The sequence below is a fragment of the Oncorhynchus masou genome, chromosome 1 (assembly GCF_036934945.1).
Source record: "Oncorhynchus masou masou isolate Uvic2021 chromosome 1, UVic_Omas_1.1, whole genome shotgun sequence".
Classification (NCBI taxonomy): domain Eukaryota; kingdom Metazoa; phylum Chordata; class Actinopteri; order Salmoniformes; family Salmonidae; genus Oncorhynchus; species Oncorhynchus masou.
In genome coordinates this window covers 65,180,880-65,207,752 of record NC_088212.1, presented here as the reverse complement: position 1 = coordinate 65,207,752, position 26,873 = coordinate 65,180,880, and the positions used below count along the sequence as shown (strand labels likewise).

General features: G+C 42.6%; 1 protein-coding gene across 2 annotated transcripts; it reads left to right on the top strand.

The window, feature by feature from the left end:
• The first annotated feature begins 9,081 nt into the window (after nt 1-9,081).
• Nucleotides 9,082-26,062, top strand: LOC135548177 (ubiquitin-conjugating enzyme E2 Q2-like). Of its 2 annotated transcripts, none has more exons than XM_064977518.1 (13): nt 9,082-9,681; nt 10,789-10,893; nt 17,235-17,357; nt 18,201-18,257; nt 18,424-18,564; nt 19,368-19,452; nt 19,562-19,622; nt 19,819-19,909; nt 19,999-20,057; nt 20,323-20,371; nt 20,471-20,566; nt 21,525-21,591; nt 22,805-26,062. In XM_064977518.1, exons 1-13 carry the CDS (start codon nt 9,523-9,525, stop codon nt 22,834-22,836), a joined length of 1,125 nt encoding a protein of 374 aa, XP_064833590.1. In that variant the 5' UTR covers nt 9,082-9,522; the 3' UTR covers nt 22,837-26,062. The 2 variants fall into 2 exon arrangements, with proteins under 2 accessions (XP_064833590.1, XP_064833583.1); XM_064977511.1 differs by having other exon boundaries at nt 9,083-9,681; nt 18,424-18,579.
• The last annotated feature ends 811 nt before the right edge of the window (nt 26,063-26,873 follow it).

Sequence of the window (26,873 nt, the reverse complement as noted above, 5' to 3'; positions counted from 1 at the left end):
AGAGGGAGGTGTTTAGTCCCAGGATCCTTAGCTTAGTGTTGAGCTTTGTGGGCACTATGGTGTTGAATGCTGAGTTGTAGTCAATGAACAGCATTCTCACATAGGTGTTCCTTTTATCCAGGTGAAGTGAGATTGAGATTGCATCATCTGTGGATCTGTTGGGGTGGTATGCGAATTGGAGTGGGTCTAGGGTTTCCCGGGATGATGGTGTTGATGTGAGCCATGACCAGCCTTTCAAAGCATTTCATGGCTACCGACATGAGTGCTACAGGGCAGTAATCATTTAGGCAGGTTACCTTTGCTTTCTTGGGCAAAGGGACGATGGTGGTCTGCTTGAAATGTAGGTATTACAGACTCAGTCAGGGAGAGGTTGAAAATGTCAGTGAAGACACTTGCCTGTTGGTCCTAGCATGCTTTGAGTCCACGTCCTGGTAATCTGTCTGGCCCAGCGGCTTTGTGAATGTTGACCTGTTTAAAGGTCTTGCTCACATTGTCTACGGAGAGCGTTATCACACAGTCGTTCGGAACAGCTGGTGCTCTCATGCATGCTTCATTGTTGCTTGCCTCGAACCGAGCATAAAAGGAATTTAGCTCGTCTGGTAATCTCGAGTCACTGGGCAGCTCGCGGCTTGGTTTCCCTTTGTAGGCCATAATAGTTTGCAAGCCCTGCCACATCTGACAAGCATCAGAACCGGTGTAGTAGGATTCAATCTTAGTCCTGTATTGACACTTTGCCTGTTTGATGGTTTGTCTGAGGGCGAAGTGGGATTTCTTATAAGGGTCCGGATTAGTGTCCCGCTCCTTGAAAGCGGAAGCTTTCACACACCCGCCCCTCATCTTACCAGATGTAGCTGTTCTGTCCTGCCGATGCACGGAAAACCCAGCCAGCTATATATATCCTTGTCGTTGTTCAGCCACGTCTCGGTGAAACATAAGATATTACAGTTTTTAATGTCCCGTTGGTAGGATAGTCTTAATCAAAGATCATCCAGTTTGTTTTCCAATGATTCCACATTGGCCAATAGTATGGATGGTAGTGGAGGTTTACTCACTCGCCTACGAATTCTCACAAGGCCCCCCACCTCCGCCCCCTTTTTCTCCATCTTTTCTTCACGCGAATGACGGGGATTTGGTCCTGGTCTATCCAGTATATCCTTCGAGTCGGACTCGTTAAAGAAAAATCTTTGTCCAGTTCGAGGTGAATAATTGCTGTTCTGATGTCCAGAAGCTATTTATCTGTCATAAGAGACAGTAGCAGCAACATTATGTACAAAATTAGTTACAAACACAATGAAAAAACTAACAAAATAGCACAGTTGGTTAGGAACCCGTAAAACGGTAGCCATTAGGTATCAGGTGAAGTGGATCCTGGTTCAGAAGGTCGGGTACAGTACCGTTACAGCTGGCTCTATATCTGTTCCTGTTGGCCAAGTGATCTGGGTGTTTTCCTGAGACATGCTGAATGCCTGATGATAATGGGTAGGTGGTTGAGCTCCTCTATGACCCTTGCTCTCTCACAAGCCTCTGTCATCCAGTTCTGGAGAGCTCATCACAAACACAGGGCGCTCAAAGGGACTCTTAAGTGGATTTTGAGTGAGATACTTTGTGCTTTGAGTATAAGAGGACACACTGCACTCAGGTCAGACAGTGCCATTTTGATACTCCCTAGAAAACAGTGGCAATTGTTACTATGTGGACTATCCTGGCTAAATAAATATAAAAACATACAAGGTACGTTGTCGTTGCATGGACAAGCAGCAGGTCATCTGGAGTTCCACAGAATTAATTAGAAGTAGAACTAACGCCCTCAGGAGTCTTCTATTTCAGGGCATGTCAGATCTCAGGAACAAAAACGGGTTCTCTATTTACATAGGTAGGTGAAAGACATTCTCATGGTAAAAAAAAGTGCCCGAAATCCTGAAATGCCTGACAGTTCTGGGTCGTGTTCAACTATCTTCCAAAATAATTTGAAGTCCCTGCCACAAGATATACAACAGAGGCTAAGGCAGTTAACCCACTGTTCCCCGGGCACCGATGACGTGGATGTCGATTTAAGGCAGCCCCCCCCCCACATACACCTCTCTGATTCAGAGGGGATAGAATAAATGTGGAAGATACATTTCAGTTGAATGCATTCAGGTGTACAACTGACTAGGTATCCTGCTTTCTCTTTCCCTTACAACCTGCATTGTTGTACTCACATATAATCACATTTACTGAGAAAAACCTTAACTCGCTCAAGGTCAGGTTTTTTGACGAGTAACATGACAGCAAGACAGGCTGTGTCCATTCTGCCAACATGAGAGGCTGCATGCCTTCTCTCTAAATCATGCTAGTTCATTTCCATCAATCTTATTGCCTGGTGATGTACAGCCCTAATGAAGCCAGACAGCGCTGCCTGGTGGTGCTCCCGTACTGAGAGTAAGTAATTGAGAGCCTCTCTGTAAATGAGCTGCCATCTCTATCACCAGACTGATGCACAGTGCAGGCAGCAGCACCACGCCAAGCCTGGGATATAGCAGGACACACTTGTGCCGTGTGTCCTGGATGCCGCTGCGTGCTCTCTCCTGGACTCTCCCTGGGAGATGTATTCTCACGGCTCCCCCAAAGAAAAATGGATATTGCTCCTCCTTGTTGTTGGGAATGGGGCTGCCTCCTGTGACAAACTGCTCTAGAATATGCAGTCAGCAGGACAGGCCACAGTAATTAAGACTAAAGTTTGAGGAATAGCCTTTGTGACCCACAGTCCGACCTCGAAACACCTCCGGTGATGAGAAATCATATCTTTCCCCACAGGAGTTTAACTTTGTGTGATAGAATAGATTTTTTTGTCTGAATGATGATCTTTAATCCTTTAGTTGTGGCAGATTCTGTTGATGAATACTGTCTCCTGAAGGTTGCACTGTAGACTCGATGTACCAAATGGATCAACAGGGCAGTTTTTCCATGTTATTAATTCCCCTTACTGAGACTGAGCCAGGTCATTAGCTGTTTATCAAGAAGGATGCTGGCACCTATTTCAAAAACAGCATTTTAATTACTACACACAAGCGAAGGGAATTTGTGGTATCAAAAAGAGTAGGACAGCAATAAGTGTGTTTTCATCCGTCTCTTATAGGCTGGTGGTGAGAAAACGGCCGAAGCAGGAGTCGCAGGCCCTCAACAACATTTTTGTTTTTAAACCAAGCAGTACTGGGCTTTGTCATAAAAATAATAATAAAGACCGTAAATGCTGGGGTTGTGATTTGCACGGCCTGTCCATGCTGAAATGAGGAGACGAGTGTCTGTGTTTTAATTAACTTCTCTCTCCTCCGGTACACACAGAAGCCCAGTATAAATCACCAGAGACAACACCAATCTGCCTCTTTATTACAGCACGCCACGCACACCCTTTGACAAACTACACGTCAGCTCCTCAATCATAAAGAAAGACATTCATTTTCTTCTGTCTGCACTTTGACACTCTCGCAATACACTTTTATATTTTCTGCTGGCTCAAATTGCCTAAAAACGACGTGCTGATCTGAAGATCTGCTCTTGTTGGGAAAGAGGTGAGAGTTTTATGTTACACACCACAGTAAAAATAATACATGAACAGCATATAAACCAACACAGTCATGCATATATTCTAACAATGAATGGTTCAGTGGTTTCATGGTGGTCACATGCAATTACGGTGTGCTCAAGAGAGGGAGAAATATTGCTATCATTAAAGCTGTCTTTTAGTATAGGCTGGGTGGTGGTGGATGGGGGGCAGAGGAGTCCGATTCCTGAACAGTGGCCTTTACTCTGCGATCAATGGGGAGTAATTACATGGTAGTAAGGAGTGAATATCATTGATTTGACCTGCAACTGAGTCACCCCGTAACCACAGGTCAGCTCTAGGACTTGGGGTGAGAAGGTGGGGTGAGAAAGGTACAGAGAGGGGTAGAGTGCTGACCATGAGAGTGAGAGACTAAGCACATGATGCCCCTGTGATACAATATAAAGATATATTTATAACCTACAGATTTAAACTTGTATTGGTTCATGCATCGCAAAACTAGACAAAAAAATACCTTTGGCTTCACCGTCTGCAACAAATAATGCCACCTTTTCTTAAAATGTCAATAATGTACTGCCTATTTTCTTAATCGGTAGAAGACCATCACCCAACAATGACCCGATCCTCCTACATTTGTTTTGTTTAATTGTTTTTTGCTTGTTTTGTTTTTAAAGCAACTTTGAGATTCTTCTTGTAATGAAAAGCACAATATGTATTCTTCTTCTTCTTATGTCTCTGGAAAGATCAGCCAAATGTGAAAGACAGGAAAGAAATTGATTATGACATAAGAGGAAAATTGTTCCATATACACTGAGCGTACAAATCATTAAGGACACCTCAGCCTTCCATGACATAGAAGGTATTGACGACCTCAAATACCACCAAAATAATGCATATATTTGTAACCTTTTCCGACATCAATGAATCCTTGCAGTACTTATTGTATATTGTGTCATAATATCATGGTTCAGTTGGACCTGCAAACTGTATCGTTAGGGGATCTGAAAAACCACGATCAGTCAATGGGAAATATCATTATACTCTTGGGTAATGTATTTATTTTTAGGGCAATATCTGTAAATATGTTACACATAGGGAGGTTCAAGACCCTCGTAAGACATTACAGTAAAATGGAGGGATGTATTGAGAAAATAGCAAATGGCATTATACTGGGAAAGGTGGGTTAATCTGTGGACATCGGAGGGTTGGATTTACAATGAGAATGAATGGTGGATTGGCCACTGAAGATGAAAATCTAGCACTTGCAGGAAGAGAAAATTAGAAATATATGTATAATTATATGTACCGTACATGTGAGCGAAAATATCTTTAAGTAGCAGTAGAAGTATTGCTGTTGGGTGGTAGGGTTGGTAAGGTTGGGAAAATACAAAAAAATAAGGGGGATTAGAAATTATGCAAACTATTAAATTGATAAAACCCCAAATCTATCTGCAATATTAAAGCTGAGATTATCTTGAAAGGCACCAATATTATTTTTGTGAATAGAGATGAAACTAAAAGGAAAATACAAACCGCCTACTTCAACTGACCCACAAACCCATGTATAATTCTAAGACTTTCTCAAAATGAATTATTATCTGACCAATATCCTCACCTCTTCAGCCCAATCATCTCTCTCTCATACACACATACACAGCTTTTTTTAATGTGAATTCTCTGGACTTTTTCCCTAACTCCTAACCTTAACCCCAAACCCTGAACCTTTAAGTCTAAAATATAATTTTAACAAATTCAGGACATGGATTTGATCTTGTTTTCCTACTTTTTCAGTACATTCTGGTGACTTGTCAGGAAATTCTGGTCCTGATAATGTAGGAAAACATGTACACACCAAGGACCACTACCACCCCCTTTCCCTACCCAAAGCAACACAAATACATGATCTTTACATACCTTCTGTTGAATGGTCAATTCAAAAATTGCTATTCCAATCAATAGGACAGCACCACGGGAGTAGTAAGTAATGAAATGTAGGAATGGGACCAAGTGTGTTTATGCTAATTATTCATCCCCCGCCAGCCACATCCACTCCAAACCCATTCAGTTCCTCTCCAAATTAATCAAGAGCAATTCAATCTGCCCAGTGATTTGGGTAGTGTGATTTTGGACACAATATGGCTAATCTGTAATATATTTACAATAGGGTTTACGGTTATCTATGGATGGAAGCAACGTTGTAAATACATTACACACAAAGTCACATTACACACACAGCACACTCGCACACAACCGAAGCCTATGATTCTCGATGACAGTGGGTGACAAATGACGCAGCACCAGTTCAGAGCAGACATGGGATGTGCTACAGTGACAGATGTTTTTAATAAGGCTTGCCTGCATTCAAGCTACTATTTCTGTGAATGATGCAACTGCAGTGTTGCCATAACCCCATTCACACAGCCATCTCTCACTGGCAGACACAAGGTTGTAGCTATTTCTAAAAATGCGATCTCCCTAAATCCCAATCTGCGTCTGAGGATAAAGATGGATCGTGGTGTCAATGAGCACTGACTCCAGATAGAAGACAAACTGAGGATAGTGGCATGTAGAGAACAACAATTCAGACAGCCACTCTTCAGGGTCACCTCCATCCACTCCTGCTCCTCTGGAGAGAAAAGGAGGACTTGTCATTGTCCCCTTCAGCTGCTAATGACTAAAGCAGTGTGGAATGCCTTAGTTTTGTAGGCTTCCTGTGCAAGTGATTTGGCAGGTATTTGGCAGAGCCTGCTCCTTCTCTAGTGATGGCCATTTGCCTTTCCTATTACAGGATCTTGAAAAATACAATTGGTAAATTTGAAGATTATGGAACATAATATTGGTGTCTACTACCATCTGGTGGCCAATATACTCTAGTTTGGTAGTGGCAAAAATGAATGCCAACGGACACTGAGTGTACAAAACATTAAGAACACCTGAATCCAGCTATTACCCATAAAATAAAGGTAGTAATTTATCAGACACTCTTATTCAGAGCAACTTACTGGAGCAATTCAGGTTAAGTGCCTTGCTCAAGGGCACATTGAATGATTCAACCTAGTTGACTTGTGGAATCTAACCAGCGACCTTTCAGTTACTGTCCAAATGCTCTTAACCGCTAGGCTACCTGCTGCCCGATCCAAATTTGCAGTAGACAATTTGCATATTATATCACTTGTGCCTGTCACGAGCACATTTAGTATTATATTGACTGTAACACATAACTAGCTGACGATCAGACTACCATCACCCAATAATTAAGTCCTGGTTCATCATTCTTTCACTGTCCATTTAAGTGAGGAGTTGGTGTCATGAGGAGTTGGTGTGACTAAATGGAGAATTACAATGCAGAGGATCAGAGTGCTCTGTAATAATCATCAACACCAAAACCTGCAGGCTCTCCTTCACCGCAGCCAACGTGAGTAAAACATTTAAACGTGTTCACCATCGCAAGGCTGCGGGCCCAGACTGCATCCCTAGTCGTGTCCTCAGAGCATGCTGGCTGGTGTGTTTACGGACATATTCAATCAATTCCTATCCCAGTCTCCTGTTCCCACATGCTTCAAGAGGGCCACCATTGTTCATGTTCCCAAGAAAGCTAAGGTAACTGAGCTAAACGACTATCACCCTGTAGCACTCACTTCCGTCATCAGGGCGGCATCGTAGCCTAGTGGTTGGACTAGTAACCGAAAGGTTGTAAGATCACATCCCCGAGCTGACAAGGTACAAATCTGTTGTTCTGCCCCTGAACAAGGCAGTTAACCTACAGTTCCTAGGCCATCATTGAAAATAAGAATTTGTTATTAACTGACTTGCTGAGTTAAATAAAGGTCAAATTTAAAATATCATGAAGTGCTTTGAGAGACGAGTCAAGGATCACATCACCTGGACCCACTCCAATTAGCTTACCGCCCCTATAGGTTCACAGACGATACTGCCCTAACTCATCTGGACAAGAGGAATACCTATGTAAGAATGGATTACATCTCAGCATTTAACACCATAGTACTTGTCATTAAGCTTGAGACCCTGGGTCTCAACCCCACCCTGTGCAACTGGGTCCTGGACTTTCTGACGGGCCGCCCCAGGTGGTGAGGGTAGGTCTTTGAGCCTCCAACTCAATCATCAAGTTTGCAGACTTGATTACCAACAACGACGAGACGGCCTACAGGGCGGAATGTGGTGTCAGGAAAATAACCTCTCACTCAACGTCAACAAAACAAAGGAGACTTCAGGAAACAAACTGAAATGGTTCACCCATACAGACAGCGTGGTGAGAAATTTGGCTTGTCACCAAAAACACTCACAAACCTTTACAGATGCACAATCGAGAGCATTCTGTTGGTACGGCAACTGTGCCCACAACCGCGAGGCTCCCCTGGTGATGTGTTGTGCACATCACCAGGGGCAAACTACCTGCCCTCCAGGACAACTACACCACCCGATGTCACAAGAAGGCCGCCAAAATGATCATCAACAACCTGAGCCACTGCCTGTTCACCCCGCTATCATCCAGAAGGTGAGGTCGGTACAGGTGCATCAAAGCTGGGACCAAGAGACTGAAAAACAGCTTCTAGGCCATCAGACTGTTAAACAGCCATCACTAACATTGAGTGGCTGCTGCCAAAATACTGACTCAAATCTCTAGCCACTTTAACCATTCAAAATTGGATGTAATAAATATATCACTAGTCACTTTAAATAATGCCACTTTATATCATGTTCACATACCCTACATTACTCATCTCATATGTATATACTGTACTCTATACCATCTTGCCTATGCCGTTCGGCCATCGCTCATCCATATATTTATATGTACATATTCTTATTAATTCATTTACACTTGCGTGTATAAGATAGTTGTTGTGAAATTGTTAGATTACTTGTTAGATATTACTGCACGGTCGGAACTAGAAGCACAAGCATTTCGTTACACTCGCATTAACATCTGCTAACCATGTGTATGCTACCAATAAAATTTTATTTGACATCATAAAGCTATGTTAAGTTGAGAAGCTACTCTTTGAGTTCAGTTTATCCTTTGCTAAAGGCTAGAGGAATAAACATTTAACTAAAACGAGTAGTACACTTACATCTTCTGGTGCAAGGGCATAGCTACAATAACGTAGGACAATCAGCTGTATGTAGGACAAACAGTGTTTTCTCAACAAGTCAGTCTTCAAAAACAAATGTGGTCTAAAGGTGAATTAAAGACCCCCTAAAAAGTCAGACAGCTCTCTCATCAGCAAGCCAATCCAATTAGTTTTCCATGGGTTTGCCTTGTCATCAATTACATTATAAATATGCTTTATTGGCCTAAACTTCCACCTGGATAAGGACTACCTTTGGCAAGCTACACGTTTAAAATTCTAGTGACAATATGCTCCAGGTAAGGACTGTTTACTGTCACCACACAGAAAGACTGCTGTGACAAAATATTTCAAAGTTGCCTAAGTGATATATTTATTTCTATATTTTGGTGTTCTAACCTCCGCCCCTCAACTGAGCACGCACTGGATGTTGGGATTCTGCAGGCTCGGGAAAACGCCATCTTTAAACCCCAGAAGAAAACACAGTTGAGCGCCGGGGATCAACGACACACTGTGCTTGCGTTGGGTTACAATTTTGCGGGCATCAGCATGATCAGTTTGTTGACCAGCGAAACAAATAAGCAACTAATTGAAAGAACTGTAAATACTCAACCAGGCCAGGTTGTATGGTCTTAAAATTGTACTATCAGAAGGTTAACATAAACAACAATACTAGCTAGACTGAAAGACAACGGACGAGTAATCAAGGCGTTGTTATTGCTTGTTTCCATTGGTGGCTTGTTAGCTAGCTTGCTAACCTGTCTTGAAGTCGGTTTGACATTCACATTACGTTGTTTTAAAAGGCTTGATTTGGGACTCGACTGTGTGGCTGCAGTTTTAGTCCCGACTTCACTCCTCCCCAGCGGCCCAGCCGGAGATGCGTGGAAGATGTCGGTTTCGGGGCTGAAGGCCGAACTGAAGTTTCTAGAGTCAATTTTTGATCCAAACCACGAACGATTCAGAATTATTGACTGGAAGCCGGATGAGCTAAACTGTCAGTTTAATGTGACTGGAGAAAAACTGTTGATTATACATTGCAACATTACGGTAAGTAGGGAAACGAGGCGACATGGCTGGCTTAGTACGTTAGCAAGCTAACGCGGTAACTAGTTACAGTAGGTTAGCTCAGAACACGCAGTGTTTTAGCCTGGCGGCGCGGGACAGGCGAACGGACAGGTGGTTAAAGAAACACTCAGCAAATTCTGGCCGGTCGAACGTTAGCCAGCTATCATTTGGCTATGCAATGTTTTTGTTTGTGACTTTTGCTTATACTTCTAACGTTAGTAGGAGTCCCACTATTTGCATGTTAGCGAGCTAGCTAACGGTAGCTGACTTGTTTCTAAAATAGTAACTTAGTATGAGTAAATATTTGCATATTACTATTGTAGGTTACGTACTTAAACGTTAGATAACTAAAATAATGAGAGACAGGCAAGTCTGTTGATTTTAACCAAAGAGTTATCCTGAACCTGGCATGACATTATGCTAGGGCCTAGGCTAGGCACGCTTTCTGCGTCACTGATGAACATTGTTAACGTTAGCTATCTACACTTCCGCGTTTTCTAATGTTAGTTGATTATCTAACAAGTTCGCTAGCTAACGTAGTGGTTGTTGTAATAGCATGCTTCATGATCAACGCAATAACGTTTAGCCCGTCAGTTGTCACTGATAACACTAAGTTAGCTATACTCATGACGTCAGTAAATAATTGCTAGCTAGCATGATTCAAAAGCATCACTTGTCAAACAGCTTCTGGCCTTGTCAAAAGACCGTGGTCTGCCAGCTCAGCTTTTAGCTAGCTGTATGCTGCTGGTTTGTATTTTCCAATTTGCTACATTCGTTTGACCAGCATACTGATTGAATTCAGTGCTCTTAACGTTACTTGGCTAGTTAACATTCTATAAGGAATGTGAATGTGAAATGGCCACCATCACATTAATTTAGTTTCCGGTAATTTTAAGTAGTAATCAGATATTTCTTTTGTCTCTATAAAATGACTTGAGATTTCCTAGATTTATGATTCAGACACATACCATTGTCACACTCCTGTTTAATTTCAATGTTATTGTTCCAAACAATTATCACATTTCTCAGCATTATAATGTAGATTTATTTTTGTTTTGTTTCTCTCCTCATTGAAACCATGTGTCACAGGAATCGTACCCCTCCACACCTCCAATCTGGTTTGTGGACTCTGATGACCCGAGCCTGACACAAGTGTTGGAGCGCCTGGAGGATGTCAGAAAAGGCAGCACCCTGGTAATATCTCAGCCCTGCAACCAGTATAACTAACAGTTGATGGTGGAGTGTATTCTTCTGAACATTTAGCATCTTATTTCATGTTTAGTAACGTCTATCTATTCTGTGCTATTTCATCACAAGCACTTGGTTGAGCCTAGATTTATAGCAGAGCCAGCAGTTCCGACCCTGTTGCTTACAGATGCACTAGGGTCAGACAGCATTCCTGTGTAGATTAAGACTCTGCAGAGCCGTCATGAGATATGGTTTGGAAAACATATTTCAATTCCGGGATGAGAAATGCGTTGTACTCTGAATTCTCCCATTATCCCAAAAGTTTCACAGAGAAGATTGAACGACTGTCCTTTTCGTCCTCATGCAAAACAGCAGTTTACCTAAACTAGCCATCCCTTTTAATGGGCAAGGCTGTAGCTCAGCAGGAGCATTCTCTGTTCATGATGTCACAACGCCGGCCTGCTGAGCCAAGCCATCAAACGAAGGCAGATTATTGTGGTGCTAAATCATTATTTGACTACTATTTCAATCCCAGCCTTTGATATAGTATGTGAATGCTTTGGAAGGAGACTTCCCAGTGTTCAGATAATGACACCTGATTATGACAATATATTTGAAGAATTTGTTTACAATTTTGTCGTTTAGCATATGCTCGTATCCAAACTAAAACAACCGTATTATAATACATGAATAGTAATCAAATAAACTTCAACTAAGTGTTATACGGAGCAGGAGAAACGTGTTGTTTTTCGGTGTATCACATCTCTTCTAATGACTAATTAACCATACCTGTATTGGTGTTGTTGGGTAAAGCAGTTCTGATAGGAAAGTTGAGTGACAGCTGGGTAATTTTATACTGCTGTTCCAACCTGTCTTGGAGGTTAAAGGGAGATGAATGTCAGACAAATTCAGGGAGGTACTTTGCTGCAGGACAGGTTCTCTGCCTGTTTCCTCTTGCCTTAGTTTCAGCTGTTAGGCAGCTGAGTTTAAGTGTTTGGAAGTCACCCTCATGTCACTCAAGCATCATATGACAGCCCTCTGTCATGTTTGGTATGAGTGTCGAGAGTGCCTCTCTGTGGAACTGGAGGGATGGGTTTTCTTGAGACACACTGCTACAGTGTGGTGTGTTTCGACCATGATTGTTTGTTGGTGATGTGGACCCCAAGGAACTTGACTCTCGAACCGAGTCACTACAGCCCCGGCGTTGTTAATGGGGGGCCTGTTCAGCTTTCCTTTTCCTGTAGTCCACACTCAGCTTCTTTGTCTTGCTCACATTGAGGGAAAGGTTGTTGTCCTGGCACCACACTGCCAGGTCTCTGACCTCCACCCTATAGGCTGTTTCATTGTTGTTGGTGATCAGGCCTACCACTGTTGTCGTCAGCAAACTTAATGATGGTGTTGGAGTTGAGGGGCCCCAGTGTTGAGGATCAGTGTAGTAGACGTGTTGTTGCCTACCCTCACCACCTGGGGGCGGCCCGTCAGGAAGTCCAGGATCCAGTTCCACAGGGAGGTGTTTAGTCCCAGGGTCCTTAGCTTTGTGTTGAATGCTGAGCTGTAGTCAATGAACAGCGTTCTCACATAGATATTCCTTTTGTTCAGGTGTGAAAGGGCAGTATGGAGTGCTATTGAGTTTGTGTCATCTATGGGTCTGTTGGGGTAGTATGCAACTTGGTGTTTAACCTATGGTATCTGGGAGAATGCTGTTGAAGTGAGCCATGACCAGCCTGTCAAAGCATTTCATGGCTATCGACGTGAGTGCTAAGGCTCAGTAATCATTTAGGCAGGTTACCTTTGCTTTCTTAAGCACAGGGACTATGGTGGTCTGCTTGAAACATGTAGGTATTACAGACTCTCTCAGGGAGAGTTTGAAAATGTCAGTGAAGACATTTGCCAGTTGGTCCGCACATGCTTTGAGTACACGTCCTCGTAATCTGTCTGGCCCCGCGGCTTTGTGAACGTTGACCTGTTTGACAGTCTTGCTCACATCGGCTACTGAGTGTTATCTCACAGTCATCCAGAACAGCTGGTGCTCTCATGCATGCTTCAGTGTTGCTTGACTCAAAGCTAGCATTAAAGGCATTTAGCTCGTCTGGTAGACTCTCATCACTGGGCAGCTCGCGGCTGGGTTGTATTTCTAGTCCGTAATAGTTTTCAAGCCCTGTCACATCCTACGAGTATCAGAGCCGGTGTAGTAGGACTCATTCTTAATCCTGTATTGACGCTTTGCTTGTTTGATGGTTCGTCTGAGGGCATAGCAGGATTTCTTACAAGTGTCCTGATTAGTGTCCCGCTTCTTGAAAGCAGCAAGCAGCTCTCGCCTTTAGCTCAATGCGGATGTTTCCTGTTATCCATCACTCCTGGTTGGGATATGTACGTACGGTCACTGTTGGGACGATATCGTCGATGCACTTATTGATGAAGCCAATGACTGAGGTGGTATACTCCTCAATGCCTTTTTATGAATCCCGGAACGTATTCCAGTCTCTGCTAGCAATAAGATGACTTTTGAGATCACCATTTTTGTGCCAAGCATATATTTATTTTATTTATATATTTATTTTGCAGCGGAGACTTACTTGGCAATTAAGCCCTTTTTCTACGTACCCAGAGTCTGATGAATTCATGGATACCATTTTTTTTTGTATCTCTGCATGCTGTTTGAAGGAAGTTGCTGACCTGTGTTAGTGCAAATGCTAGTTAGCAGTGGTTTGCGACACTACCTTCAATTTCCTTCAAACTGCACATGAGTTCATCTGACCCTGGGTAAGTAGAATAAGTGCAAGATTTGGCAATTAAGCCCTATCCCTTTAAAGACCTGCTCTGATGACTAGCCTAAGTATTTTTTTATACCTCTCACTTCGGGCTGAATGTGTCAAAGTGCAGTTCATACATGCATCATTTATGACAAGAATTACTGTCTTTCACTCAATTAGCCTACATTTTGTGTCGCGGTGGTGGAGGTAGTATCTTTGGGCCAGTCTTCAAAATCAAATCAAATTTTATTAGCCACATGCGCCGAATACAACAGGTGTCGACCTTACAGTGAGATGCTTACTTACGAGCCCCGAACCAACAATGGAGTTTTTTAAAAAACTGATAAGAATAAGAAATAAAAGTAACAAGTAATTGAAGAGCAGCAGTAAAATAACAATAGCGGGACTATGTACAGGGGGGTACCGGTACAGATTCAAAGTGCGAGGGCACCGTTTAGTTGATGTAATATGTATATGTAGGTAAAGTTTTTAAAGTGACCATGCATAGATAATAACAGAGAGTAAGAGGGGTGCAATGCAAATAGTCTGGGTAGCCATTTGATTACGTGTTCAGTAGTCTCATGGCTTATGGGTAGAAGCTTCTTGGAACAAGACTTGGCGCTCCGGTACCGCTTGCTGTGCAGTAGCAGAGAGAACAGTTGTCATACCAGGCAGTGATGCAACCATGCTCTCGATGTTGCAGCTGTAGAACCTTTTGAGGTTCTGATGACCCATGCCAAATATTTTCAGTCTCCTGGGGGGGGAATAGGTTTAGTTGTGCCCTCTTCTTGCGATCACGGGGTAGCCTAATCTTAGTTTTTTAACTTACGAAAGGCTATCCTTAATCGATGACCCTTTTCAGACATAATGGAATGTGGTCCCTTGAAAGAGCTACAGCTTGTTTGTCTGTCTATTAGGGTAGGCTACACTTACAGATTTTTAAATGCCGACACAAAACTTTTTCTGGAGATATGAATGGGCATTTTACTTATCTGTAAAGGAATAAGGCTTCTGAAGTTGGATTAACATCCATTACTAGGCAACCAGAACGGTCAATTAAACAATCTTGAGCTGCTGCTTGCGTGGTGACCAATCTCTCCTAAAAAAGTACTTTAAAGTTTAAATACCGTGACTTACCTAGACCTTTAGTAGAAATTAAACACGTCTATCAACCATACTATAAAAAAACACAGCAGCACATCAATCAGCGATGTTTGTTGTTAGGGAAAAATGCAGAATTTTATGCCGGAGCAGAATTTCACTGTCACATTTTCTGTGAAGTTACCAATTGTCAACCATTGCTATGTTACCGTAGCTGTGTTCTAAGTCTAAAGGGTTGCGGTAGATAACTTCATTGCCTGGCCATAGGAGTCATGCATATGTAATAGGGCTGTTATTATGCATTGTAAATTGTGGAATTTTATGACTTTCTGGTAACCAATAAGAAAGAAATAATTACAGGTTTTAAACGTTAAGGAAAATTGTCCATTTGTCCAACACCTAGTGCACTTATATGCACATGTGTGACACGGTACACACCTTTCAGGAACCATTTGTTGCTCGTGAGCTCTACTTTGTGTATTCAAAAGTCCTGGAGAGCCTCTTTAAGATCAGCATTACAAGGTATATTTATTGCAAATAGAGTGAGCAGTGGCGCAAATGAGAGCCTTGAGCACACAGCCACTGCCTGCTCCTCTCCCTACAATGCAGTGGCGCGATCCCTTCTATATCAAATGGTGTCAACATTTTCATTCATTTTGGAGTAGAATGTATTTTTGAAAAGTCATCACAAGTGACAACTTTTATTGATTTTATTTAACCTTTAAGTAGGCAAGTCAGTTAAGAACAAATTCTTAATTTACAATGATGCATAAACCCTCCCCTAACCCGGACGATGCTGGGCCATTTGTGCACCTCACTATGAGACTCTCGATCACGGCCGGTTGTGATACAGCCCGGGATCGATCCTGGGTCTGTAGTGACGTTTCTAGCACTGAGATGCCCCCAGACTCCACCAGCAAAGAGCGAGCCCCGTCCCCCCCCTTTTCCACTGCTGAAAGAAATCCTAGGGGAAACACTGAGTTCTCTGTAGGCTAGATCAGCTTATGTAGCTACATTCTTTGACTTAGCCTACTTAATCACACTGCATGCTCTGTTTGTAGCCCACCAGATCTGCATTTTATTGTACTTTTATCAAAGATATCTGTGGTGTTTAGATTTTCTCTGTTGCACCATGCATTATACAACATTTTCACTATGTATGGACCAGGCCTACATTCAGTAGAATACATTTCTTCTATAGCAATACTGAGAAGCTTGCAGAGGTACACATTTCTGCACTAATTTACTGTTGCTAAGGTGTCTGACATTCCCTGACACAATCTTACCTTTCACAAGTTTTCTGAAGGTGTGCTGTGGTGAAGGTACAATGCAGTGAATAAGTATTTGGCCCCTTTCTGATTTTCTGTTTTTGCATATTTTCTTACACTGAAGGTTATCAGATCTTCAATCAAAACCTAATATAAGATCAAAGGAAGTTGTGTTCAAATAATAACCATTTTATAATGATTTAATACATTTATTCCACATCCAATGCCCTGTGTGGAGAAATTATTTTTCTTCTTAGAGTACCTGGTTGTTCCTCCTGCAATGACTGCAACCAACAACTACAGGAAGCATTTGATCAGCCTCTCGCATCAAACTTTGCCCCACGCTTTTATGTAGAACTGCTTTAACTCAGCGACCTTTGTGGGTTTAAGTCTGCACTTTGACTAGGCCATTCCAAAATGTACAATTCTGTTGCTTTTCAGCCATTCTGATGTAGATTTCCAGTTTTTTGGTGAAAACCGAACACTGCATTCCACAATAAGAACCTCCTAACAATGATCAAGTGTGGTGGTAGTGTGTTGGTTTGGGGATGCTTTGCTCCTTCAGGACCTGGATTACTTGCAATAATTGAAGGAACCATGAATTTTGTTTTGTATCGTCTGAGCATAAGCTGAAGTGCAGCTGGTTTATACAGCAAAACGCAATCAAGTCTACATCAGAATGGATGAAAAAACAAACAGATTTGAAGCTTTGAAATGGCCTAGTCAAAGTCCAGATCTGAACCCGATTTAGATGTTATGGCAGGACCTGAAACGTGCAGTTCATGCTCAAACCCACATGTCGCTGAGTTAAATCAGTTTTACATGGAGTGGGTGAAAATTCCTCCACCGCAACGTGAGAGACTGATCAACAACGACTACAGGAAGCGTTTGGTTGCAGTCATTGCAGCTAAAGGTGGCACAACCAGTTATTGAGTGTAAGGGGGGAGTTACTTTTTAACACGGGCATTGGGTGTTGCATAACTTTGTTTATTATATAAATTCAATAAGTTTCTCATTTGTTTTATTTGTTCACTCAGGTTCCCTTTATCTAATATTAGGTTTTGGTTGAAGATCTGATTAGCATTCGTTGTAAAAAATCAGAAAGGGGGCAAATCCTTTTTCACGGCAATGTATCTGTGACATGTCTGTGCTGTGTTATCTAGTGCTGCTGCCTGTGCTCCCCAACTCAAACTGTGCCTGCTGGTACTGTCCCTCGGTCCCCCAGCTCCTGCAGCAGCTAAAGCGGCTCATCTGTGACCTCTGTCGGCTGTACAACCTGCCCCAGCACCCAGATGTAGAGATGCTGGACCAGCCCCTCCCTGCCGGCCCTGTAGGACAAGACCGAAAGGTAAGGACGCCTAATGTCCACTCAAAATGTTTTCTGGTTTTCAAGTACTACTAGGCCTGTATATTTTTCAGTTGGATGGCATTGAAGTAAAAAATTATTATAGAGGGTTTTTCATGAAAACCATCTCCTTTCACATATCTGAAGTGAGTCATGTGCCTAATCCCTTTGTTTAATTTTATTGTCGGAAGCTACCAAGGAGATTGAGGACATTTAGCTAATGAAAGGGTTTTAAAACCTGCATGAAGAACCTAATACAGTCCTGAAACCGTCCATCAGCACAGACATTAATGATTAGTACAGAGTCCCGGCGATGGAATCAATAGAATCTTCCTGTGGGAGGGGACAGTGGTGGTGCTAGCATAATTTGCTAGCATGGTTTGGTTAGCTTAGTGGTTAGAGCGTTGGACTAGTAACCCGAAGGTTGCAAGATCGAATCCCCAAGCTGACAAGGTAAAAAAAAGAATGTTCTGCCCCTGAACAAGGCAGTTAACCCACTGTTCTTAGCCGTAATTGAAAATAAGAATTTGTTCTTAACTGACTTGTCTAGTTAAATAAAGGTAAAATAAATGTAAAAAATAGACTACTTAGTCATTAGAATAACTGAAGCAGAGGTTGAATGTTAACTAGTAGCTACCTGTACAGTAGAGGAATGTTGTTTCTGACTACGCAGAAACTCGCTTACTGGTTTTGCACATTTCGGAACATTCCTACAAATATCTCTACCGGTTTTTTGTTAGACTATTGGCCTACGTCTAACTTGCTAAAGGAATTGGCGTCACTGAGTATGCCATGTTAGGAATGAGATTGAACTGTCTGAACTCTATCTCTGTTGCGTTTCTTTAGCATGGGGTCACAGACGAGGTCACGTCCGAAGAGGAGGAAGAAGAGGAAATGGGAGAGGTCCTTATCCCTTTTCAAATAAATGTCATTAAATATCGCGCTGCACATTACCATGCTGATTTGAGCTGAGCCATGCTGGATGTCAAGCTAGACTAGATAGTCAATACCAATCACACACATATGTCTTCTAATGCTCTTATCTTGTCGTTGTGTGTTGTGCCAGCAGGACATTGAAGACCTGGACCACTATGAGATGAAAGAGGAGGAGCCAGTGGATGGGAAGAAGTCTGAGGATGACGGCATTGAGAAGGAGAACCTGGCCATCCTGGAGAAGATCCGCAAGAACCAGAGGCAGGACCACTTGAACGTAAGTGCTCATTCGGTAAGGTGACATTTTATACGCTTTTGGGGGATGCATGGGGAATATATCTGTCGTTAGACCTAGAACAGTTTACTGGACCCAGCACTGTTTCACTGGGACGTCTAGAGTGACCCTTTATGATATAGCCAATGTGCATGCATCTAACCAGTTTTTCAGGTGGTTCTGAATGGAATGTATTTTCAATTTTGTTTTCCGTCAGTGTTTTACTCAGAGAATTTCTTACCAATGCAGGACACCAATATTATGCTGTTTAGGACTGTATTTGTAAACTAAGACGTGATCGACATGGATTGCGTAGACTAAATGACAGTAATTAGTAATTCTGATAGTAATCATGTTATCTAACATTTACTCTTAATTGTTGATTTAGAATACAGCTGTTTCTCCTGAGGTCTGTGAGCAGCTCTGAGAGACTTATAAATGAGATACTCTTCTCTCATCCTCCACCGTCCCTACTGCATTCAATGGCTCAGCTCTTCAAATCTATCATTATCGCAGATGAGAGCCTTGCTATGGAACCTGTGAAATTCTCCCCATATACTGTAGCAAACTGTATACTGCCAGTTAGTTCTGCATTTTGTCTCCATGCTGATCAATAACTGTTCATTTCTAGGAGTTTGTAGACTTTTTATCTAAATGCAGAGAGCTATTAGCATATTTGAGCTGGGCCTGTAAACATTTGATTTAATCGTTGCCGTCATTGTCTATGTGCATTATTATCCCCAATCGTTGAATGTGCTGTATGTTTGGGTATCGGTGTATTACCCTGTGTGTGTTGTGTGTTGCAGGGTGCGGTGTCTGGTTCAGTGCAGGCCTCAGACCGCCTCATGAAGGAGCTCCGGGAGATATACCGGTCCCAGAGTTACAAGATGGGTACGTACTTCACTGCGGCAGTGCTAGAAAGCTCTTCAGATATGTTGCAATAAAAGAATTGACAGTTTGATTCCGAATGTCACTTACCAGACTCTGCATTCTCTTCCAGGTATCTATTCAGTGGAGCTGGTTAATGACAGCCTGTATGAATGGCACGTCAAGCTGAGAACGTAAGTAACTAAAGAGGGTGGTTATACTGTGGTTAAGACTGGAGGAAGTTAACAGGAAGGCTGGATCTCAGGATGTGGGTGGATAATGCCTTATTGCATTCACTGCTCTTTTGGCACTAGGCCTATTTACCATAGGAGTACTGTATAATTCTAGCATGTGGCAGATGTATAATGATGCGCTCTATTTGCTCAACAGCGTAGATCCAGACAGTCCCCTACACAGTGACCTGCAGGTTTTAAAGGTTAAGGAGGGAATGGATTACATTCTGCTAAACTTCTCATATAAAGTAAGTACCAATGCTGATACTAGAAAGCGAAGCCAGTTTGGTAGTGTTGGCTGTTCTCATTTTAATGCTCTTTTGTTTTCTACCTGCAGGATAATTTCCCCTTTGATCCACCATTTGTACGGGTGGCTTCTCCTGTGCTGTCTGGAGGGTGAGTTCACTTCACTACGTATGAGGGGAATGGTTTTGTTTGTTTCCACTGTGACGGAGTTGCTCCCCTCACTTAACCATGACGGAAGGGAGGTCTCTTCTGGTCTAGACATTGTCAGCAGCCAGTGAAAATCTGAATGTCAGAAGTGGCAGTTTAGCTAAAAGGAGATTATCTGTGCTTGTGGATAAGAGATTTATTTTGGTGTTTTGATCACCTTTTTATATCTACATATTCTAATATTTTTCTTTCACCTGCTGTCTTTAAGTTATGTTCTTGGAGGGGGTGCCCTGTGCATGGAGCTTCTCACAAAGCAGGTATGTTTTTATGCCACAATGTCAGTTCAAAGCTTGTCCACTGTTATTTTACAGTGGACGTAAATGCTCGTGCATTGATGTATCGCCACTTGATTTCAGGGCTGGAGCAGTGCCTATTCCATAGAGTCTGTAATCATGCAGATCAACGCCACTTTAGTCAAGGGAAAAGCCAGAGTGCAGTTTGGAGCCAATAAGGTAAGCATTGTTTGTTTAAGGGGGCAGAGAGCTTTGTAATGTGTTAACATGGTGTATACTGCAGGGTGTATTGACACTGTGTTCTGACATGGATAAAGGGGTGAGTGTGAGTGTGTGTGTGTGTGGCCAGCTGGTCCATGCTGCTCTATGGAAATTAGGTATCTGTAAGGCCCCAGCACTTCATTTAAACAGGGCGTTGTTACTTAGCGCCGCTGGGACAGTGCGGTGCTGCTCATCTCTTAATGCTGACGCTTCACATCAGTCCACTTCATGCTGTCATTTCTCTCCCTCTTCTCCCAGCACAGTCACACTAATCTGGCTCTGGGATCCCAGTAGAATTCGGAGCAGACCAAATGACAGAGATATTTATAGACAAGCTGCAGTTTCAAGGAATCTTGGGCCCTGCTGTATGAGAATCTGTTCTTTAAATGTTAGGATCTAACCTTGTACACCATAGACCTGATACTCCGCTATGTTGATTTCAAATCTTGTGTGTGTTTATCATATGTCCTGAGGTTACTAAAGTTGGGTAGGTATGGTTAATAAAATGCCAGAAATGTACCTATTAATCAAAAACATAAGAATATCAATCTTTCTGTTACTGGGTTGATAGGACTCTGACTTTTTTTTATAAGAGCAAGTTCCACTCTGAAGCTGAATTTTATTACACCCACACTGGAGAAAATAGACCCAGCTCCCGGCTCCTCAGATCCCCACACGGTTCAACACCCTATTTATTACGGTACGATTAATGGTCACCCGCGGTGCGTGCAAACGTAGCATGATAACAGATCGAGCGGCAAAATTCTCTGGGGGAAGCTGATGGAAAGGCATCCACCGTGCAGTCAGACTTCATCAAACTAATTCACTTGTACGTAATGGTGCTTAGTCCTGAGCCTTTACAGTGCTTGGGGCATTCATAACCACAAGTTTGATATAGGCACTGTTTTTGTTTCAGAACCAATACAATCTTGCCAGAGCACAGCAGTCATACAAATCCCTGGTCCAGATCCATGAAAAGAACGGTGAGTGTTACCATGTCCAGTTACACATCTTGTATCCTGTTTGACCTTGAGATTACATCCCTCCATACAACAATCAGTGGTTGGGAAAATACAGTATATATACAAAGTATGTGGACACCCCTTTGTAAATTAGTAGATTTGGCTATTTCAGCCACACCTGTTGTTGACAGGTATATAAAATCAAGCACACAACCATGCAAGCTCCATAGACTAACCTTGTCAGTACAATGACCTTACTGAAGAGGTCTGTGGCTTTCAACGTGGCACTGTTATAGGATGCCACCTTTCCAACACGTCAGTTTGTCAAATGTCTTACCTGCTAGAGCTGCCCCAGTCAACTGTAAGTGTTTTTGTGAAGTGGAAACGTCTAGGCGCAATATCGGCTCAGTTGTCACGCCACACAAGCTCACAGAATGGGACTGCTGAAGTGCGTAGTGTGTTAACATTGTCTCTCCTCGGTTGCAACACTCACTACAGAGTTCCAAACTGCCTCTGGAAGCAACGTCAGTACAATGACTGTTTGTCGGGAGCTTCGCGAAAAGGGTTTCCATGACGGAGCAGCTGCACACAAGCCTAAAATCCCCATGTGCATCGTCAAGCGTCGGCTGGAGTGGTGAAAAGCTTGCCGCTACTGGACTCTGGAGTGATGAATCACACTTCCAACTGGCAGTCCGACGGACAAATCTGGTTTTGGCGGATGCCAGGAGAACGCTACCCGCCCGAATGCATAGTGTCAACTGTAACGTTTAGGGAAGGAGGAATAATTGTCTGTCTGTGTTATTCATGGTTCGGGCCCGTTAGTTCTAGTGAAGTGAAATCTTAACGCTACAGCATACAATGACATACTAGATGATTCTGCCTGACCTCACTAATACTCTTGTGGCTGAATGGAAGCAAGTCCCAGCAGCTGTTCAACATCTAGTGGAACACCTTCCCAGAAGAGGGGAGGCTGTTATAGTATCAAAGGGGGAACCAACTCCATATTAATGCCCATGATTTTGGAATGCAATGTTCGACAAGCAGGTGTCCACATACTTTTGGTCATGTAGGGTATTGCAAGCTCCAATAGGGTTTCATTTCGCAGCGACAGTGATTTGTTCTTAGGTCAAGATAAAATGCATCCAACTCTTTGATCATTCCTACTGTCTAGGATGAACTGATTGTGTTTTGTCCAGTATAACTGAGTGTACTGTCTCTTGTCTGATCCTTGTAGGCTGGTACACTCCCCCTAAGGAGGATGGTTAAGAGGACCATTGCCATGCCTCCACTGGGACCACATGTTTTAGGAGCACCCCCCCCCTCCCTTTTCTTTTCCCGCTCTAACTGGAGTTGTTTTCATTGGGAGTTTGATCCCCATTCTGTTACCATGAGAACCGACCAACCAATGGTTAAAACCCCTCGCTGACCAACCACCTTATCCACTTTGCAATAGGGGATCCACCCTCTCGCTATTTATCTTTCTCTCACTTGTGCAATCACTCCCTCTGTGTTCTTCCTCTGTTACAATCTCACCCCTAATCCCCTGAGCATTGAATTTGCTCCATATCTTGTGCAACTCCCTTAAATCCTACTCTGGGCAAGCAAAGAAGAGCTTACTTACTGCCTGTGATTTTGGGTCAAGGTTGAGGCATGGCTTTTGCTAGTGATTGAAGCTCTCCGTCAGTCGTGTGACGGGCTGAGATTCTCCGACCACAGACTGGAACAGAGAATGACAGGTGACATTCCCCTTGTGACAGTGGAGGCTGGGATGGACAATGACACGCTGGTAGTGGGAATGAGCACCACCTCACTCCCCATGGATGGCCTCTGTCATATCTGTGCTTGTGTATCTATCTGTATATTGCCATGATTCCTCCTTCTGGAATAACATGTCCTCCTAAAGCTAGCTTCCTTAAACAACGCCTGGTCTACAAAAGCCAAAGACCCTGAATGGAGAGAGGAGAGCTAAAAACTCCTGACCAATGTGGGACTGAGACGGCTTAATGGAGGATGTCCTGTTGAGCACAAGAGGTGGAGGCCGCCTCCACCCAGCCCAATCTCTCAGGCTGCTTTTGGAAATATGACCAGGCTTAGCAAAGGCAGGTTGGATTTAATCACTGTAATGTAGTTGAATTTAACTCCATGTAAAACTTGTAAAGTTGTATTTCTGGGAATTGATTTAATTGTTTTTAATGTAAATTTGTGTGGGTTTTGTGGTTCGAGCGGGCGGAGACTGGGGGCATCAATTTCTCAAGGTGTATTTCAGATGTAGGATAACAAAGCATTTGCTTCATGGACACTCTTGCAGAAGTTAAAAGGAACACCTTTAAACCATGTTTTTATGTAAGCATAATGACTACTATTGTTTTTTGTTTTCCTGTATAAATTGAAATACTTTTGTTAGTGGTTTCATATGTTCAAAAGTGACACACCATTCCTTTTACTCATTGACACAGTGGTGGTTTTTGGGCTTCCAAATATGCTGGCTAATTTCCCCGGTGACCCAAACTTGATGAACCTTTCAGTAAGGCTCTGCACACAATCGTTAAGAGGTAAAATGTACACACAATAATTTGAAAACGTCTCAGTGCAGTCCCCTGCCTAATTTGAATCCATGGTCTCACTAGCTTGTTTACACTCCCAGATTGCCCATCCATGCCTCGTGGTTGCAGTGGACTTTACTTCATACCACATGCTCAATAATCAAATATTTTCAGGTCTGACTGTAAGGTGTGTGTAGTAATGCCTTCAACAAAAGACAGGCCCACTCATTTCTATCCTTTGCCTCCCCCTCTCTGGTACCTTGTTTTCTATCTGATTATTCACTTATGACCTCATGATCTTGGTTGTCAGTGATGGAAGGAACTTTTTCAGAGGAACCTGTAACTCATGACCATCCTCAGCACTGTCAAACCTGGAGCATGCCAAGTCTTAGCTATTTGAGTAATATGCAGAATATTGTGTGACGCATTTGATTTAATGTTATTACACACATTAATGGGTGCTTTTTTTGTGTGGGTATTATCCACACTGTTAGAAGTACTTTGTCGCAAAAACCAGCATAGGAACCAGCTTGTTCCTAGTAAATATTCTGCTTTTCACCCATGTGAAATATACTAATAATGTGTAATTTTAAGCTCCATCTACCTTGTATTTGTTGTAAAGTCAGCCACCCCAACTGTACAACACCATGCATCACGTTATGTCAAAATGGTGGCACTGAAGACTCATTTAGAGGTTTATTACTATTCACCCAATATGGTGACTGACTTTATTACCAAATATGTCTACTACACATGGATAACCATTGATCGTTGTCTTAGCCGTTAGGTATTGGTATCAAGTGTGCCACAGCTTTCCCACATGGCTGACCTCATCGTGAACATGCCCCGGCTAGAAACTCCCTCCCTGTGTTCTCTGGAGAAGCAAACTCAGGAATACATAGCTACTGCACACTTGACTTAGCAAGATGCAAGTTTTTTTTGTTTGTTTTTAAACTATTGTTTACTTCCAAATTTAATTTCCCCTCCTATAATTACAGTAACCATTGGCTTGCGCGCTCTCCATTTGGCTTGTCTATCTTTTTAAAGTAGTCACTGGTAAGACTGTGGTAACAGAGTGTAGTGGAGTGATGAGGTGGGAGGGACATAGGCCCCACATATCTCATTCAATCCCTCAGATCAGTTTTGTGATGCAGAAAGGTGAACCAACGCTTTACCTCACCCATTTAAGCTCATTGTCTTGGGTTGTTGTTTCTAATCTAGGACATCATCGTGATCCTGTACCTCTTGGTTTTGTAGTGTTTTGCATGTAGATATCTCAGAAATTACTTTCACTCTAGGGTGTGTGTGGGGACTGGACAGTTTTGATTTGTCAGGTTGGATCATTTTATATTAGCTTGCAGAGGTCGGTAGATGCTGTCTCTGTAAACCCCATCTCTGGGAACAGATTATTTTTTATAGATTCATGTAGGACAGACTCTCACCAGATTAGTTCTAAAGGATACCAATTGCAAAAATGCTGTCTCCAACAGTTATGGGCGTCCCACCCATGTGTTAGAAGTATGAGATATAAAACTAATGGACTACTATACTATTCTGTCCACCCCAGAGCAGTACTCCAACTCTTACTGTTTAAAATCCCTGTGCCATCAGAGCAGACGTCAAATGGGCTTTTAACTCCGTGGAAGGCGCCATGTCTGTTCTAATGTCAGGTGTGCAGTGAATTACAGCTCTCTTATACAGATCCAGACCAGTTGTCTGACTAACAGCCCAGTGCGTTGGGAGATTTTGGTTTGAGACCTGAAACTAATTATTGGTTCATTTTTTTTTTTCTGGCTTCATTTTGTGATTGGCGACTGAGCGGGTTATGAAGTTATGCACTGTTAGCATGCTTTGGTTTTATTTTGTTTTTCATTGCAAGGGTAATTTTGACCATGTACAGTAATTTGTAAACTTGCATCAAGTTTATGAATAAAGGATTTTATTAAATACTCCTGTGTACTATTTGAGATGTGATACAGAGCTGTATAAAACGTATATAGGACCCTCTGCTTAAAACTGAAACCAGGAATGGTGATGCATTTGGCTGTTCTCTAGTTCTAACCAGAAGGACAGAGGGGAATGGTGATGCATTTGGCTGTTCTCTAGCTCTAACCAGAGGGGAATGGCTACCTATGTCCGAAAAGCAATGCTTTGCGCTTCCATTAGCAAATGTAAATCACACAATCTGGAACACTGAGTTGGGTTTGGATGGCTCGTATGGCGATACCACTTCAGTAGATGGTGGTTTGATGACTGAAAATCCATACAAATAGTTTCACTGTTAAATTTGTATTCTCTCTGGGTGCAGCAGATTACCACTAGAGGGTGCTGGAACATTGTTACAGAATTTCATTGATACAGCGCATTCTGAAATGATTCAGACCCCCTTATTCCACATCTTTTTTTTATTACAGCCTTGTTCTAAAATGGATTAAATAGTCCACCCTCCCCCATCTACACACAATAACCCATTTCAAAGCAAAAATATGTTTTCTGACATTTTTGCAAAACCCCATTTACGTAAGTATTCTGACCCTTTACTCAGTACTTTGTTGAAGCAGCTTCGGCAGCGACTACAGCATCAATTCCTGGGTATGATGCTACAAGCTTGGCACACCTGTATTTGGGGAGTTTCTCCCATTCCTTCTCTGCAAATCCTCTCAAGTCTGGCCTCTCGCTGCACCACTCAAGGACATTCAGAGACTTGTCCCAAGCCCCTCCTGTGTTGTCGTGGCTGTGTGCTTAGGGTTGTTGTGCTGT